The sequence below is a fragment of the Carica papaya genome, chromosome 5 (genome assembly GCF_054855325.1).
Source record: "Carica papaya isolate Zhongbai chromosome 5, ASM5485532v1, whole genome shotgun sequence".
NCBI classification, from domain to species: Eukaryota; Viridiplantae; Streptophyta; class Magnoliopsida; order Brassicales; family Caricaceae; genus Carica; species Carica papaya.
In genome coordinates this window covers 36,571,472-36,590,049 of record NC_142313.1, presented here as the reverse complement: position 1 = coordinate 36,590,049, position 18,578 = coordinate 36,571,472, and the positions used below count along the sequence as shown (strand labels likewise).

The 18,578-nt window shown below is 36.7% G+C and overlaps 1 protein-coding gene across 3 annotated transcripts; it reads right to left on the bottom strand.

Annotated features, from left to right (window-relative positions):
• Nucleotides 1-685: 685 nt before the first annotated feature.
• LOC110824845 (Sec23/Sec24 protein transport family protein) lies at nucleotides 686-8,607 on the bottom strand. 3 transcript variants are annotated; one of them, XM_088220605.1, is made up of 4 exons: nucleotides 7,617-8,607; nucleotides 5,622-7,356; nucleotides 3,558-3,638; nucleotides 686-1,000 (listed from the first exon to the last, which is right to left on the bottom strand). In XM_088220605.1, exons 1-2 carry the CDS (start codon nucleotides 8,322-8,324, stop codon nucleotides 5,701-5,703), a joined length of 2,364 nt encoding a protein of 787 aa, XP_088076731.1. In that variant the 5' UTR covers nucleotides 8,325-8,607; the 3' UTR covers nucleotides 686-1,000; nucleotides 3,558-3,638; nucleotides 5,622-5,700. The 3 variants fall into 3 exon arrangements, with proteins under 3 accessions (XP_088076731.1, XP_088076729.1, XP_088076732.1); XM_088220603.1 differs by lacking the exon at nucleotides 686-1,000 and adding an exon at nucleotides 1,054-2,113; XM_088220606.1 differs by lacking the exons at nucleotides 686-1,000; nucleotides 3,558-3,638 and adding an exon at nucleotides 3,832-5,429.
• Nucleotides 8,608-18,578: the final 9,971 nt, after the last annotated feature.

Here is an 18,578-nt window from a genome sequence, read left to right as displayed (position 1 = left end):
GAATTAAAATCGAATACGAATGAAGTCTTCAATTCAAATATATAAGATATAGTAATTGAATATATAAGTAAAATAAATTTAAATAAAATACAATATGGTTCTAGTACTTGTCAAAATTAGAGGGTATCTTTAATCTCTCATTATTTAGGATATGGCTTAAATAAGAATGAAAAATCAATTTTAACCTATGCTTTTTTTTCCTTCTGCTTCAAAAACACTCCTCTCACCATTATCTAAATAAAATTATTGTTATGTTAATTTTAAGTTTTTATTTTTACAATATAAATTATTTTTTAAAAAAATAATAATAAGTTAATATAAATCATTTCAGTGTTACCCGTTAAATTTATTTGTAATAAAATAAGTCTATAATTTTTTTATTTGGTTTTTTTTTTTTTTTTTTTTTAAAAAAAAGATCTTTGTCTATTATAATAAATATGAGATAAAAAAAAATTTCTATAATTTTATTAAAAAATTACTAACATAGCATTGCTTTTAATATTCCAAAGGTATCACGAAGGCCGACAAATAATACGAGTACGAAATACATTGGTCAGCGTTTTAAAACTATTTAATCTCATGCAAATCATCTTAGTTGTAATTATTCGATATTCTTATGAAAATTAATTATATCATCGTGTTTTCATAATCTGAGTTCATTTTTCAGTTCAGCAAATACATTACATTACTTGTGAAGTAGGCATTCTATCAATAGATGATGATGGATGTCGCCAAATAAAAAGTTACAAACTTGTGTGTCGTTGTCCCTATTAAAATGGATAATACATCAAAAGTTCAAGTACAACCTATACTTTCCAATAAATCCTTGTCAATGACACAAAACATGTTTGTGTGAATAAAGTTTTAGAAATATTATTATTGTTACATACACTCACTCCTTTGCAATTTTATCTTTACAGAGGTCAAGGAGATGGGTAATGGCTAGGCTCCAAAATCACTGGAATTGTAGCTTTCCTTTTTGTATGTCTTCCTGTTGACACTGTACAAACCTATATAGCTTATAACTCTGAAGATAAAAAGAACAACAAAAGAAAAAAGAGGGAAAATAGTTGCCAGCGGCCACATGACTGCCATTGCAGCAATATTTCTATCACGTCGGCATATAACAATGTTAATGATACAGTAACAATTCAAACACAAACCCCAATTTAAACCTTCTTTTTTTAAAAAAAAAAAAAACAATACAAGAAACTTTTAATATGCTATCCTAAATCAAAAAGCCCAGGTTATAAATAGAATATAGGACCTTTTTTTCCACCCAAAAAAAAAAAAAAAACTAACTAGCCTTGTGCGAAAATTAAAAATTAAATATCTATACGCCAGTAATTATCCTTTCGTTCACATTTTCACGCTCCATAAAGCTCACATTCTCTGGTAGCAGTGGCTAGCCACTCAAAAAAATAAGAACTTGCATGCATTGTTTCCATGGCTGTTGGAACCTCATCTCTCATTTCAACCTCATTCTCCACGCATTTCACCATCTTATATCAAGTCTCCACCAAACCCATGATTCTCTACTGACTTTTTCAGCTTGATATTTTTATCTTTGCTGAGACAAAAACAAAGAGCAAAACAGAGTCACTTGTAACATACAGATCAAAACGGTGCATTGATTCCTTGTCCCACCCACATGCAATTGCAGTTAGGTTCCACTGATTCCAGCAATGAACAATAACTATTTGGTGCAGCAGGGCCACCTCCCTCAGTATTTTCCTCCTTCCCTCTGCCTTCTCTGTGTTTCACTTGCATTACGTCCATCTCTCCCTCGAAACGTCATGTTCTATATAATTCCCTTTATTTTCTTGGTATCAAAATAGGCCTAAAAGTCACTTACTTGTCTCACAAAGTTAGTTTCTCTTCGCATCAACAAAACCCAAATCATGACTGCAAAACCACCATCGATAACTCCAGCTCTTTACTCACAAAATCCCCCAAACCCGCAGCACATTGGTATATGGTCTGTACTTTCATCATTGACAGAGCAGCCACCCACACAGCAGTGATCAGGTTTTTGCTCTTTCATCAAGACATTCATGAAGGCAGAAACACACAGCCGGTCCACCAACAAATCCCCCGACTTCGAATGCCTCCACTGTTTGCAAAGAATATTTGATTTAGTGATGTTGCGAATTTTCAATCTATCTTTCAAAATTTTCTACATAGAAAATTTCGGTCTACCCTTTAAGGAATTTTTTTTTTTTGAAATAATACCCTTTAAGGAAAAATATCAACCAAAAATCTGGGAAACTTAACGAAAATTGTTACCAGAGAAGACAACAATACAGAGGCTTTTCAGATAATTATTAGAAAGAAAAAACTAAAATTAGGAACAAACTTACAAGTCTAAACTTAATTAAAATTCATTTTCTTGCGTAACAACTCTAGACACTCTGGAGGAAGAAAAAAGAAATTAGAGCAACAACTCAAAAGAAAATGTCCAGTGAAAAAGCTTCAACAAGCCCAGAAGTCTATACCTATACTTTCGAATGATTGGCAGTTGATGGATAAATACGTGGAGAATGGAAAAGAATTTGAAGTACAAAAATAGATTGATAACTCAGAGTTTAATAGAAAAGAATACAAAAGCAAAGCTTAATGGAAATCCCAGTAAGAAAACTTAAGGCTTTCAACCAGAAGTCCAACTGTAGAAAAATAGATGATTAAAGAAGTGGAGATTTCAAAAGATAATCAAAATAATTTTCTTTGAAAAATATAATCAAATCAAATCTTATTGACAATACATTCACAAAAATAGTGATTTTAAGAAGAATGAAAATAGAAAGATAAGATCGAACTAAGAAAAGTGAGAAATCAAAAATGAAATCAAAACAAAACAAACCAACTATGCAATGTTTTACATTTAAAAGAAAATGAGGGAAGAAAGCCTAAATCTCCGGTTCACCATGGAAGACAAAGGATAAAGCTCTTTAAGGATTGGATAAATCTACGTTTAGCATAAAAAACTTAGGAACAAGCTCTTTAAGTATTGAATAAATCTACCACATAATCATCACATGATAACAGGACAATAATCTAGCAAACATTTTTTGCATTGGATTCCCAGTCCCTAGAAAAGTAAAGACCTCTAAAATTGCTGACAGTGACAAGAATTTATAGTCTACTTTCGACCTAGTCAACCGACCTCAGAAACAGATTCCACAAGGATAAACAAGAAAGAGACCCAATAGTTCTTCATTTTCTATATCAATATAAATAAGTTTGCACATTTGTTCTAAATTATAGCTTAATTAACTATAACAAAATAACATTTTTTAAAAATAAACTACAACAAAAAATCATAAACCAAAAGAAAAATAAGAAGCCAAAAGAGAATATACCATAGAATGGTAACTCTGCAAACTAATTTCTCTCCTATTTTGAGTTCAAAGCACCTTTTTCAAGATCAAGTTATGAGAAACAAATCAGAACCGATTCCTAAATCAACAAATAAGAGGATGTATATACCATCTTTTTTAAGGAGTCAGTTTGCCAGTGGGCTGAAGGAAAAACCAAGTTGAGTAACACGGAAAACTAACCTTGGAGGTAAGCACATTGAAAGCACAATAAGCAGCAGTTCCTAACTCTGTTCTGGAAGAGCTCGAATACAAAAGGAGATTCTACATTGCATTACACAAATAATTAAGATATTGAATAAGAAACCACTTTGTCTTCTAAGATTATAATCAATAAAATAAGGAATTCCACAAAGATGAATGAAAATCCCAGCTCTCAAGTAATCACATTAAACTTAGTTTAACTCTTGAACAATCAAAGTAATGCGGTATATCTCCTTCACCTGGTTCAACATCATTTTTCCCATCTAATTTATTTTCATCTCTTTGACCTTCACACACAGCATTCACAAGGGGCAGGCTTTGAAGTTCCTCAACAACAGGGATAACATTCTCATATAATGGATGTCTATGTATATCTATGCAAAATTTAACCACACAAAAAAAAATCACGATATGAAGACATTGTCTTAGTTAAACCATCTTAGTTCCTTCCTGAGGCAGAAGAGTGATAAGATATTCAAAATTTAACCACACAAAAAAAATCACGATATGAAGACATTCTCTTAGTTAAACCATCTTAGTTCCTTCCCGAGGCAGAAGAGTGATAACAGATCCAGATGTGGATAAACTGGCAATAGATCATCATGAGCTAGCACAAAGCTTGACTTGACAACAAGCCCATTCAATCAAAATACAAGTCTGCCAATGAACTTAATTTAGAAAAATACAAGTATACATATAAGGGACAGAAGCACCATGGTTTTGTTCATCACTCTAAAAGCTCATAAAAGCTATTGTGGAAAACATCAACGCAATGGCAAGGGACGTCATTAGCTTTTTCCTTAGTGCATCAAAATAACAGTTTTAGAGCTCAGATGAGCTACAGCTGAGAGTATGATCTAGATCACCATTTGAAGTCATAATTAATTAAATTCTTTCCCAAATAGTACCATAACTGAAGATCATGCATAAACTAAGATGTAAGCCTGCTTTACCTATTGGCTGAGAAAATTCTTCCATGATGCAATAAAAACAAACTTTTCTGAAACTAAAAGCACTACAGTCACATGAAATAGTAATTCAGATTTAAAATAATAGTTGCAATGTTATGCTGTTCCCATCACCAAGAAGTCAAACCTCAACTTACCCAAACCAATAGCAAATCAAATTTTGCTGGACCTTAGGCTAATTTTAAGTGGTGCCCAGATAATCAAAACCAAAATTGAATAAGTGATCAAATATTTTAATAGTTTTCTCCCAATTACACAATTGAAATCGCATGAGTTCTAAATTTCTACTTTGCCAAGAATAGGAAACCTCATAACCCAAATTGTAAAAATAGACCTCTAACATTTAGTCTTCCAACCAATCCAATTTTCACTTCAAAATCAACAACAATTGATTTCAGAATCTAAAAACTCGTAAAATTATTAATATATAAACGAAAAATACAAAGTTAACCCCTCTATTCTTGCGAGGATTTAGGACTTGATTGATTTGTTGATAGAATTGTATAGTTTTTGTAAAGGGTTGAACTCCTTTTTTGCTTTTAATACCACACTTTGCATTTCAAGAGAAATTCAAAAGCTAAGCCCCTCAGCAGTTATAATCCCCTTGAGATGCAGTACTCAGGCAGTGTGCTATCCATATTGACTGTTTGCAAGGGTCATAAGCAATTTCTTACCAGGCAAGAATGAGGCATTCAAACGTATGAAACACATTTCATGAGTAAAACCTTCTATAGTATCTACATATTAACTACATGCGACTAGTGAAAATCCTCAAATCATCCTGCATCCAAATGTACTAGATGTTCACCACAAAAAGGACAAAGAAAACCATCGGCAAGTATGCTTCGTGTTGTTATGTTTCCATAGCAGAATTATCTTGAGTCTGCACCAATAAATAATGAAATCCTAATAAAAAACCATAGTATGGTCCACCCACTCCTACTTCACCCACATTGATGGAGAGAAAATATAAGAAATAATTTATCTATGAAGATCAGAAGTATGTGCGCATCCTTGTAAATAAAAAATAAATAAATAAAGGCTTTTTTAAAATAATATATAAAGACTTGTTTACCTTCAAGCAATTTTACATGGTATTTTTACTTCCTTAGACCACCAAAACGGGAGAAAACTCTATGCAAAAGTCCACCTAATCAGCCCCTCACAGCCAGCGTCTGCAAGTCATCTAGGAAAGCTTCCAGGCTCAAGTCATCAGTAAATATGATGTCTGATCCTTCAGTGTATGTTGAATTATGAGTGACTGATGGATTCAACTTGGCAAGAAGAAACCTTGCTTGACTACCATGCTGGTCACATTTTATAATCTTGGGTATAGGAACTCGATCAGCCACCAATTGCCGCGCATCAACCTCGGGTGCTTCCAACAGTTTTCTAAAAGTCTCATGGTTGGGGTCTTTATCATAACCAAGCTTCCTCCATTGAGCAATCTTTGACCCATAGTGTATAACCACATAGAAATAAGAATCAAAGAGTAAAATAACATCTGGAGATACAGAGCGAACATCTAGCAGAACAGGAACAGGAGGCCCGTCGAATGAATATTCCATAAGTGTAGGTTGGATCATGATAATGCAACTTACTACTCCCTCACAGTTCAACATCAATCGGAAGAATGCAGTCTCATCAGGGGAACTGTTAAAGACATCGATAAACTGAGACCTCCTCAAATAAAACATGAACTGTGGATAGAGGGAGAAGTTTGATGATAAACGGAAGGAAGATGGTTCTTCCTGCACATAGTCTCCAAACTTTGCTGTAAATTGAATTAGTGTGTCGTCCAGCCATCTGATAACATCACGAGCATAACATGTCTCTGCTCGGTGGACTGCAAGTCTGGCCATCACTGAAGCTGCTGTTTCTTGATCAAACCCAGCAGTGATTTCTGGTGACTGCTTGCCAACCCATCTTCTAGCAGCAGTTGTAACTCTTTTTCGAACTCCTATATTCCCATGACGATAACAAGTTACGAATTGTATAAAAAATGCAGATCCAGGTTGTGGTTTCTGCTCATCACCCACTTGGAAGAAGAAAGCAACACATGTTTTGTTAGTGATTGCACTCAATTTCCACATGTAGGTACCACCCTCCCCAATCTCATTGTCACTGACCAAATTGTTCTTCTTCCTGAGAGACACACAAGGGCCAAGGGCTCCACAGATTTTTACATCTTTTGTGGTTACTACCTCTATCGTTGCATCAAAATACATCTTCAGACTCCCTTCTTCATCATGACTAAATATGTGCCGCATACATCTTCTAAATTGATCAGACCGAAAAGATTCCCCTAGCATCATGAACCCACCCAAACTCTCAACTGGGGTTTTTAACTCTGCTGCTCCTACTTGATCAAGAGAACAAGCAAACAAATCAAGAACAATAGATAAATCACATAATCTCCGAGACAATCTCTTGTAGAAACTAGTAGATTTTTCATAGTAGGGCACATGACCATTAATGATATCTCTATGTGTTCTTATGGAATTACTAAGATCGGAGTCTACAATAATCCCCGGACCCACTGTTGCAGGCCCAGATGTGAAAACCATGATCCGGGAGCCTGTACCAATTAAACATCCCTCAAGCAGCCCAACTGCAGCTGATATTGCAGCACCCGTGGATCTCTTAGGCCGATGGCCGGGTATGATATGTGCAGAGAAACTAATATCCTCAATTGCCGTGGTGATGTTGAACTCACACTCAGACAGAGGCAATAAGAAACTCTGCTTCTGAATAGCTAACGTCTTTCCAAGCTGCTGCTGCTTTTTGTGAATGCCAAGAAATTTCTGGGTCTAAATTTTCAAAAAACAAAGGGAGAAATATCATTAATTCATATCTTGAAGCAGAAAACCAGAAATAGGAAATGAAAAAAGAATAAAGATGAATGAGACTACGACGAATAAGTACCTAAGTGCAACACCAATAAGATCAGCATCTCAGGTTAACCACTAAGTAAATATTCATTGCCAGGAAGATTACCAAGTTGCCATCCAACACATACAACTAAAATGTGGAAAGGGAAGATTGGGATTTCGAGCTAAGTAATAAGTACCTGCTCCGGAGAAAGTTCCCGTTCGCCATTGAACAGAATAACTCTCGAGCACTCAGAGAACCCAAGATCGTGGACTCTCACCATCGCATCAAACGTGATCAAACCCACCAACGAACTCTCTGGCAACTGCTCCACCACTAGTAGCAGCTCGTTCTTCACAGACCTCAGTTCTTCTTCTTCCATACACGCGTCCACCACAAACACGAATGCTGGCCCGAACTCGGCAGGACCGCCACTACCACCAGACAGAGACGAAAACGAGCCCCTAGGAGACACCATGGACGACAACGAATTAGACGAAAACCTATTAACTCCATTGGCCCAACCGGCCGCCAAATTCCCCCGCGGGCTGGCTATTTTTTGAGCGGGAGCGTATTCGACAGAACTGTGAGTGGGAAAAAGCTCGGCAGGTAAGTTGGTCTCTGCAATTTCTGAGTAAGAACGAGGAAAGATGTTTTTATGGAAGCAGAAAGGACAACCCCATATGCGGGACTGGTAGTCTAGTCGGGCGTAAGGGTTCAAAACGGCGCCGCATCGGGCGCAGATGATGGGGTCGTAAGGGAGGATCGGGAGCTCGGAGGATTCCATAAGTGGGGTGCACATGATGCTTAGAGGGACGATAAGGGATTGGGAATCTGCTTTGGTGGTCGGCCATGAGTTCCATGACCATCGCAGACCCTCGATCGCTTCCAGTTCGAGAAAATCCATTGGATCTTGATGTGATATGGAGGATGATTAGTAAGTTGAGTTTATGGGTTTTGTGGGTAGACAAATGAGGAAGACGAAAGATGATATTTGTGTTTGTTTCCAAGGAAAATGAGGCCAAAACGTGAAGGAAAAACCAACACTCAAAAGAGTTCTTGACTCTTTTTTTCTTTTTTCCTTTTTTTCAGCTTCGAACTCAACTCTCTCCCGGATCAACTTCCAGTTGATGTTAATTCATCTTAATGGCTTAAGATGCAGACGGGATGAGTACGGACCCAAATAGGTATACTAATTTTTATACTTGTCTTCTTAATAAAAATATAAATTTATACTTTAGTTTTTTATCACTTTTATTTATTTTTTTTATATTTTTAAAAATAATATTAATAATAAATATAAAATATAAAAATATTATTAATTAAAATTTAGTTAGTTTGAATAAAAATTAAAATAACATTAAAAAATTATTAATTATATATATATATATATAATGGGCGCAAGTGGGTGCAGATGCAGGATAAATCTATCATCAAATTTATATATGCATCGTATATCCGTCTTGAATTTATAATTTTTTATTCATACTTTATTAACTATAGATACTTTACACGCTTCATCTGTAATATATTTAGACAATTTAATGGATAACTTGCATTAATGTTCATCTTTAAACAATGAATTTTTTGTGAATTGATTGAAAAAAAAATAAAATAAAAAATCACTCTTGTTTATATAGAAAAAAAATAATAATATATATATATATATATTTTTTTATTTGTTATTTTAAATAAATAATTATTATTAGCAAAATAATAAATAACCTCATATTTCTAAATTTTTTTTTTTTTATGTGGTAAAGCTTGAACCTCCATCCTCTTTGAAAACAGGACCAAACATAATAATTCAAGTAAACTGAGTTCACATTTCTAAATATCATTAAAATATTTTGGAGATTAATTTACAAATAATTTATTAAAATGTTATAAATAATAATGAATATATCTATACGTCACTTACTACTTTATTCAACACCTGTAAGTAGGACATCAAAAACAATATCACACAAATTGAATTTATATCTCTAAATATCATCATTACTATGGTAAAACATTTTAGAGATTAACTTATAAATAATTTTCTAAAATGATGTATTTTTATATGTCATTTATTACTCTATTTTACACCTAATAATTACTACTTAAAAATATCATATCTTAAAACACATTATTAGTTTCACATGTTTCTCTCAATGTGCATTTATAATTTTAATTTCGAAAATATGCATTATCTTATGTTGGTATATTAGATTAAAAAAAATATAAATGTGGTACATTGAAAATATTTTTATATATGTTAATTACATATAATACACTAAAAAAAAAAAAAACAAGTGATCAAGGTTATAGTCGTCAACAAAAAAACTTAATTAAAGAAAATAAACCTTAAAAAGACTTCATGTTCATTATTTCTCTATTCATCACCCTCATTATGTTAGAAATCTCTATTAATTTTAATAATTAAGTGGATGATCCATTAATCTAATATTTTATTTTCTCATTCACTTATAACAGTTAAACCTAACTTAAAGTATAACGATCTCAGAAATTCAAAAAAAAAATACATATAATAATTTGAGTGCGGAAGCGAAATAAAAAATTAAGGTTAACATCCCTTACACAATAACTTAAAAGTACTAAACAACATCACGGAATAAGTTCTCTGAAAAAAATACGAGAAATGAGAAAAATAAAGGAAATTATAAAGCATCTAACATCTACTCGCAGTCTTCTTGTGGATCAGGCTCGTGAACCAGGTCCTCCTAATCTGAAATAGTTAAATAAGGAATGAGCTACACTAGATCACCGTCACAGAAGTAGAGACTAGTAGAAAATCAAAACAACCAATAGAGCAGTAGATTTAAACTAATACATTTATTTAAAATAAAATAATTTACCATTTTTTTTACCATCGGAGAATTTATGGAAATAAATTACAGAAACAGTAATATCATACATATCACAATTTCATGTATAATTAATAACATAAAACATATCATAAATCCGTATTCATTAACAATAACTGATTATCACCGTTTCTCGTTTTCACCAGCCTACTAGTATCCATGGGGATCCATAGGGGTGTCCCTGCTACATGTGAACCATTCTCCTTAACAAATTTAATTCCAGGGTCGTCCCCATACCCCGTCCGGTATGAGTACCAAGACATTAAACCTCAATACCCCGTCCGGTATGAGGGTGAAGCGGGCCGTCCCCATACCCCGTCCGGTATTAACGCCAAATGACTAAGTTTCAATACCCCGTCCGGTATGAGATAACGTTCACGGTAGGATTCTCTATGAACCCGGTCCGTCCACCATCTCCCAGGATATCTAGTGAGGCTGTCACCTTATCTGTTTTCTCTTAGTCTCCGTTACCAAGTTAAACATAATCACATAAACAATAAACATGCACCTGGTAATACAATCATACCTTAAATTCCAAAATCACACAGCGGTCAAGTAAGACAGTACTACATGCATTTAAAACTATAAAATAGATAAACTAGATACCATAATGCATTTAAACTGTAAAATAAATCAAACAGAAATCGACAGAGAATAATGTCCGGTTCGGGCTCCATTAGCAACCTTAATTAATTATGTATATCTATTTAATTTGTACAAAATATAGTATTATCATTTATTCAAACTTCAATCCTATGATACGAAATAGGGTGCCTCCTTACTTGATTTGACGCCGAAAACTAGATGATTACTGCGCCTACGGGCAGTCCCTGGGATCCCTGAATTTTTCTTCGCGAACTGAAACGCGCTTATGGTACCTACAAATGTCCCAAATAACCCAAAATCAGTCCCAGGGCCTACTTGGCCAATTTCAAAAATTTGGCACGGTGGCTTCGCGTGCTCCGGCAACGGCGCCGCCACCCGCAGAGGCAATCCGCCTCAGGTTGGCTGTTTTCGATCGTTTTCAGTCGAATTCATCCAAACTTGCATCGATTTTTGTGAGAAAACACACTTAGGGCCCTCGGTGGACTGAAAAAACGTAGAAAATCGAAACTCACCGGCGGTGGAGCTCTCTGGTGCGGAAGCTCCTTCGACTAATATTGCGATTGGGTATTTTGCTCCGATCAACCTGTAGAGGAGGAAACGGTTATCACAATGGTGAAAAAATCACATCGAACCGGAATCGGGAAGGGCCTCATCGGAGGCAAAAATCGAAACACCCGTGGCAGCGCCGCTGAACTTCAGCGGCGCTTTCTGACCAATTGGTCAGTTTTTTCACTCCGATTTGGCCATGGGTGGGTTTGAAATCAAATTATAAGCAAATGATAAAATTTTTACCTCATTTGGCGGTCGAAAATTGCTCCGGTGTGGTGGCGAGTGGCGGTGGTCGGCTCCCCGGCGGCTGGGTTGTCTTCTCCGGCTAGAGACTCTGGTGGCTAAGGTTAGGGTTTGGGTGCGGATGGGCTTATTTGTATCCATCTACTTTTGATCTGGGCCATCCATCGCTTTTAATCTGAACCGTCCTATCGCGATTAAATAGGGAGTGAACCTGGATCGTTCATCGCGATTCAATTTGGGTCGTCCGTGCGCGGGAGAACGGATCTCAGTTGTTCGATCGTACGCACGTGGATCACCCACGTGGCTCCCTTGCATGGCATCCCACGTCAGTGTCTCTGCCACCTAGCACGTCCTAGTCGGTCGAAGCTACTGACCGGGCTGCTGACGTAGTATAACTTTTTTAAATTATATTTTGACCCCCGTTTTTTTATTTTTCTTTCAAAAATACCTCCAGAACTCAAATTTTTATTTTTTTCATTTTTTTATTATTATTATTACTATTATTTTCATTTAATCAAATTAAAATAAAATAAATTCAATTAATACATATTTATATTTATATAGAAATAATAAAAATAAAATAAAATAAAAATAATAAAAATAAAATAAAATAAAAATAATAAAAATAAAATAAAATAAAAATAATAAAAATAATTAGGTGTTACAACCCCCCCCCCCCCCCCCTAAAAAAAAGAAAATTTGGTCCCTCAAATTTGCCTCTTACTCTCGATCGAACAATTGGGGGTACTGGCTCTAAAGTCTGATTCTAGCTCCCATGTAGCCTCCCTTAGTGTGTGCTTTTGCCATATGACATTTACGAAAGATATTTTCCGGTTGCGGAGTAATCTGCTCTTTCGATCCATAATGTCGACTGGTACTTCCTCGTAGGATAAGTCCTCCTTGAGTGGTAGAGGTTCGTGGGCCAAGAAATGAGAGGGGTCCGGGTTGTACTTACGTAGCATGGACATATGAAACACATTGTGGACCTTAGAAAGTTCTGGAGGCAGTGCTAGTCTGTAGGCGGCAGTACCAATCATGTCTAAGACTTCAAATGGTCCAATAAATCAGGGGTTCAGTTTCCCCCTCTTGTTGAACCTACTGATTTCCTTAAAAGGAGTGACCTTAAGGAACACCCGGTCGCCTTCCTCAAACGCTAAATCTCTCATCCGGGTGTCCGCATAACTCTTCTGCCTACTTTGAGTCATCTGAATGTTCTTCCTAATCTTAGCTATTTTGGATGTAGTCTCCTCTACTAGCTCCGGGCCGAATAATTTTCTATCGCCTACTTCTTCCCAACAAATTGGCGATCTGCATAAGCGCCCATATAATGCCTCATACGGAGTCATGTAAATACTCGCTTGGTAGTTGTTGTTGTAAGTGAACTCTATCAGGGGTAGATGGTCATCCTCATGGCCCCCGAAGTCAATGACACAAGCTCAGAGCATATCCTCAACTGTACGGATTGTCCTTTCTGACTGTCCATCAGTCTGAGGATGGAAGCCAGTACTGAGGGACAACTTTGTTCCCATGGCTTGCTGGAAGCTACTCCAAAATCGAGAAGTGAACCGGGGGTCCCTGTCGGACACCACTGTCACTAGGACTCCATACAATCTGACTATTTTCCGGATATATATTCTTGCTAACTTGTCCAGGGGATCAGTCATCCTAATGGCCAAGAAGTGGGAAGACTTGGTAAGTCGGTCAACAATTACCCAAATGACATCATGTCTTGAGCATGCCTTGGGTAACCCTATCACAAAGTCCATGGTGATATGTTCTCACTTCCACTATGGGATTAGTAATGGCTGAAGTAACCCGCCTGGGCACTGATGTTCTGCCTTGACCTGCTGATATACCAAGCATTTATACACAAAGTCAGCTATGTCTCTCTTCATCCCGTTCCACCAAAACCAGGGTCGTATGCTTTGGTACATTTTTGTGCTTCCGGGATGCATGGCAAACTTTGAACTATAGGCCTCTGTTATGATATCTCTCTTTAACTCACTATCACTTGGAACACACACTCTGTCCTAGAATCGGAGTAACCCATCGGCGGAGACTCGGAATTCTGAGCTAACTCTGTTATGCATCGTTCTTGAGGGCTACTAGGGCAGGATCAGCTGACTGAGTTTCCCTTATTCTCTAGATTAACTCAGGCTAGACGGTTAGATGACTCAAACATGTAGCTCTCCTCAAGTCCTGAAGTCAAACCTGTTGTGCGGCCCTAATTTGTCTGCATTCTGAAACCATAAAATGGACTAAGATACCTGCAGTTTTTCTGTTGAGTGCATCGGCTACCACGTTGCCCTTACCCGGATGATAGAAGATGTCACAATCATAATCCTTAAGAAGTTCTATCCACTTTCTCTGACGCATGTTGAGATCCTTTTGAGTGAATGTGTTTCAAACTCTTATGATCGGTATAGATCTGAAAGGTCTCTCCATATAAATAATGGCACCAAGTCTTTAAGACGTGTATGATTGCGGCAAGCTCAAAGTCATGGGTGGGATAATTTTTCTCATGACTCTTTAACTGTCTGGACCCATAGGTTATGACCTTCCCATGCTGCAATAGAACACAACCCAGGCCTAGATAGGAGGCATCATTATAAACTGTATATCCCCCCGATCCACTCAGTAAGGCCAGCACAGGTGCAGTAGTCAGCCGCTTCTTTAGTTCTTAAAAACTTCTTTCACAGTCTTCATTCCACTCAAACTTGGCATTCTTCTTTGTGAGTCGGGTTAGGGGAGCAGCTAAACTAAAAAATCCTTCAACGAACCTGCGATAATAGCCCGCCATTCCTAGAAAGCTACGGATTTCTTTAACTGATGTCAATTTTTCCCAGCCAAGCACTGCTTCAACCTTTTTAGGATTCACTGATACTCCAACCTTTGATATGATGTGTCCCAAGAAGGTGGTTTGCTCAAGCCAAAATCCACACTTACTCAATTTTGCATACAAGTTCTTTCTTCTGAGAACCTACAAAAGCTGAGCTGGATGGTGAGAATGTTCCTCTATACTTTTTGAATAGACCAGGATGTCATCGATGAACATGATAATAAATTGATCTAAGAATTGTCTGAAGACCCTATTCATCAGATCCATGAAGATGGTTGGGGCGTTAGTTAGTCCATATGGCATGACCAGGAACTCATAGTGTCCTACCTGGTTCGAAAAGCTGTCCTGGGGATGTCTTCTGTCCTCATTTTTACCTGATGGTAACCTGATCGCATGTCTATTTTGGAGAAGACCTGCGCACCCTGCAACTGATCGAAGAGGTCATCAATCCTGGGAAAGGGATACTTGTTCTTGATTGTGACCTTGTTCAATCCTCTATAATCAATACATAGTCTCAACGTTCCATCTCCCTTTCTGATAAAAGTGATTCTGGCACCCCAAAGGGACACACTATGTTTGATAAAACCACTATCTTGCAATTCAGTGATATGTTTCATCAGCTCCTCCATCTCAAAGCGGCTCATGCGGTAAGGAGCAACCGAAATAGGCTGAGTTCCTGGCTGTAGCTCTATGGTGAACTCGACTTTCCTATCCACTGGCAGTCCGGGTAGTTCATCCAGAAACACATCTAGAAAGTCTCGGACTACTGGAATCTCTTGAATATAATTCTCTTTTTTGGGTTTGCCTTGTTAGAGAAAACAGCAAGGTTAAGGTACTTAACGAATAAGAAAACTTGCCATCAAGGAATAAGTGCTAAATGATTTTATTAATTTGTAAATGGCTCCTCATTATGAGGATTGAATACCACATTCTTACTAAAATAATCTACGGTGGTGTGATACGCCGCTAGCCAATTCATCCCTAAAATTATATCAAAATTCCCCGTGTCTAATTTTATAGGTCTACACTCAGTTTCCTATTTGCTATTTCTATAGTACAAACCCTGTAGACAACATCTTCCAATAGTGTTACACTCCCAGCAGTATATACAAATAACATTGAATCAAGTTTATCAGGTAATACATTCAATTTTGATGCAAAAATAGGTGAAACAAATTATATTTTTGAAAGAAAAATTAAAAATTATGGGTCAAAACGCAATTAAAAAAAATGTGCCACTTATAGCGCCAAGTCAGCAGCCCTGACGAACCGTAGCGCACCGCGTGGAAAGGCACGTTGACTCGATGCTACGCTGGGGGCCACGCTGGTAATCTGCGTAGACGCGATCGGACAGTCCAGATGCGTTCCCGTGCAAGTGGACAGTCCGGATCCGTTCTCTTCTTAGACACGATCAGACGGTCACGATTAAACGCGATGAATGATCTAGATTCATTTCTTCTTTAAACATGATCATATGGTTGAGATCAAATCGCAATGAACGATCCAAATTTATTTCCTCCTTAAACGGAATCGGACGGTCGAGATCAAACGCGATGAACGGTCTAGATTTAAGAGAGACGGATATAAATATCTCACTTCATACCGAACCCAAATCCTAGTCGCCAGTCCTCCGCCGGAGAAGAAGAACCAGTCGTTGGAGAAGGGAGCCGACCGCGGCCCGCTGCCGCGCTGGAGCCACCTCTGACTGCCAAAAAAGGTAAAAATTCTCTTATTCGCTCGGAATTTGACTTTGAACACCCCATAGATAAATTGGAGCAAAAGAAACAGCGGATGAGCCGAAAACCGTGGGTAAAGCCCGACAGCACTGCCACGAAAAAAATTAAAAATCACCTCCGATGAACCCTTTTTCGTTTCCCGTTTTATGTAATTTTTTGACTACTGTGTTCAACGTTTTGTTTTCTACAGGTTGACCGAAGAAAAATGCTCAGTCACGAAGGTGAGCTAGCGGAGCCATCGCATTGAAAAATTCTGCCACAGTTAAATTTTTGTTTTCCAACTTCTTTTGGGCAAACTGAGGCCCCTTAACGTGTTTTCTCGTATGGATGAGTATAAAATCGGTCGAAACTGGCCAAAACTGACAAAAAATGGCCAGTACGGGGCAAACAACCACCGCAGGCGGTAATGCCGCAGTGCCAAAATTCTAAAATTAGCCGAATAAGGTTTTTAACATCGATTTTCATTTTTTTGGGGATATTTTTAGGTACGTGAAGTGTGTTTTTACGTTCGCAGTAAAATTCAAGAAACTCGGGAGTCACCAGTAAGCGCAGTAAAAAGTTTAGTATTTCAGACACTGATTCAAGTAAGAATATCTCACTTTATTTATTATTATAGAATTAAAGTCTAATTATTAATAATACGGTATTTTTGTAATTTAGAATGTTTTGAGAATTAATTACAGGTTACTAATGGAGTTAGAATCGGTTATTTATTATTATTGTTCTGTTTAATCGATTTTTTGATTTTACAGCTTTAAATGCATGATAATATACTGAAATTGGTAAAATGATTCAGTTGTGTTTTCTTTATGCATGTATTGTTTCTCTTGCGTTGATTTATGGTTAAATTATAAAATTAAAAATTAAATATAAACAGAAAATTAATTAGTTAAGTGAATGAATGAATAATAGTCTTACTGGATATCCTGAGAGATAGTGGACGGACCGGGTACATAAGGAACCATACCGTGAACGTTGCATCATACTGGACTGAGTATCGAGGATTGGTATTTTTTACTCTTATACCAGACGGGATATGAGGACGACCCGTTTCACCCTTATACCAGACCGGGTATTGAGGGATGATATTTTTAGCACTCATACCGAATGGGGTATGGGGATGACCGGCTAGTTGACAAGGTGGGATGTTGGTTCACGCGTAGTGGGACATCCCTATGGCCCCATGGATATCAATAGGCAAATAAAAAGGGAAAGTTGTTATTCTTACTTACTTGAATATGAGATTATGAAGTTGTTGAGCTATTGTCTCTATACGTTGATTTTGAAAATCTCGCAATGGTAAGTACGCAATAAATAGTTTGACTTATGATAAATGAACTTACTTAAATTAAGAGCTCTATTAGTTGTTTTTATGATTTTTACCAACATTCATTTCTGTATCGGTGAGTAGTGTAATATTCTTACTAAGTTATTGTAATTCACCCTTTCACTAACCATTTCAGATCAAGAGAACCAAGATCCAGATCCCAATCAACAAAGGGGGTTGTGAATAGTTCACCACTGTGGATTGTTTCCACGAAAAAAATTGTATTTAAGCCTCCTAACGAAGAGTCATTTACAAGATAATAGAAGTTCTGAATATTATTCTCTCATAGCAATTTTCTTATTACATAGCGTTTTAACTCGGTTGTTTTCCCTAAACTAGGCAAACCTAAGAAATAAAAATGCATTCAAGAGATCCCAATAGTCTGAGACTTCCCGAATGTGTTTCTTGATGAACTTTCTAAACTACCGGTGGATAGAAAAGTTGAGTTTACCATAGACCTTCAGCTGACACGCAGCCTATCTTAGTTTTTTCTTACTGCATGAGTCATGTAGAGATGGAAGAGTTGAGAAAATATATCAAAACATTATAGCACAGTGGGTTCATCCGATATAGTGTTTCTTTTTGGAGTGCTGGAGTCACATTTGTAAGAAAAGAGGAAGAGACGTTAAGATTATGTTATAACTGTAACAGCTCCAGAATCCAAAAGAAAATATAAAATAATTTAAGTGTGGAAGCGAAATAAAATGTTAAGGTTTACATTCCTTACACAATAACTTAAAAGTACTAAACAAACATTATGAAATGAATTCTCTAAAAGAAACACGAGAAATGAGAAAAATAAAGGAAAATATAAAGTATTCTAGTATCTACTCGCAATCTTCTTGCAGATCAGGCTTGGGAACCAAGTCCTCTTGATATGAAATTGTTAAATAAATGATGAGCTACACTAGCCCAGTAAGGACATCACACTATATCACCGGCACAGAAGTAAAGGTTGGTAGAAAATCAAAACAACTAATGGAGCACTAAATTT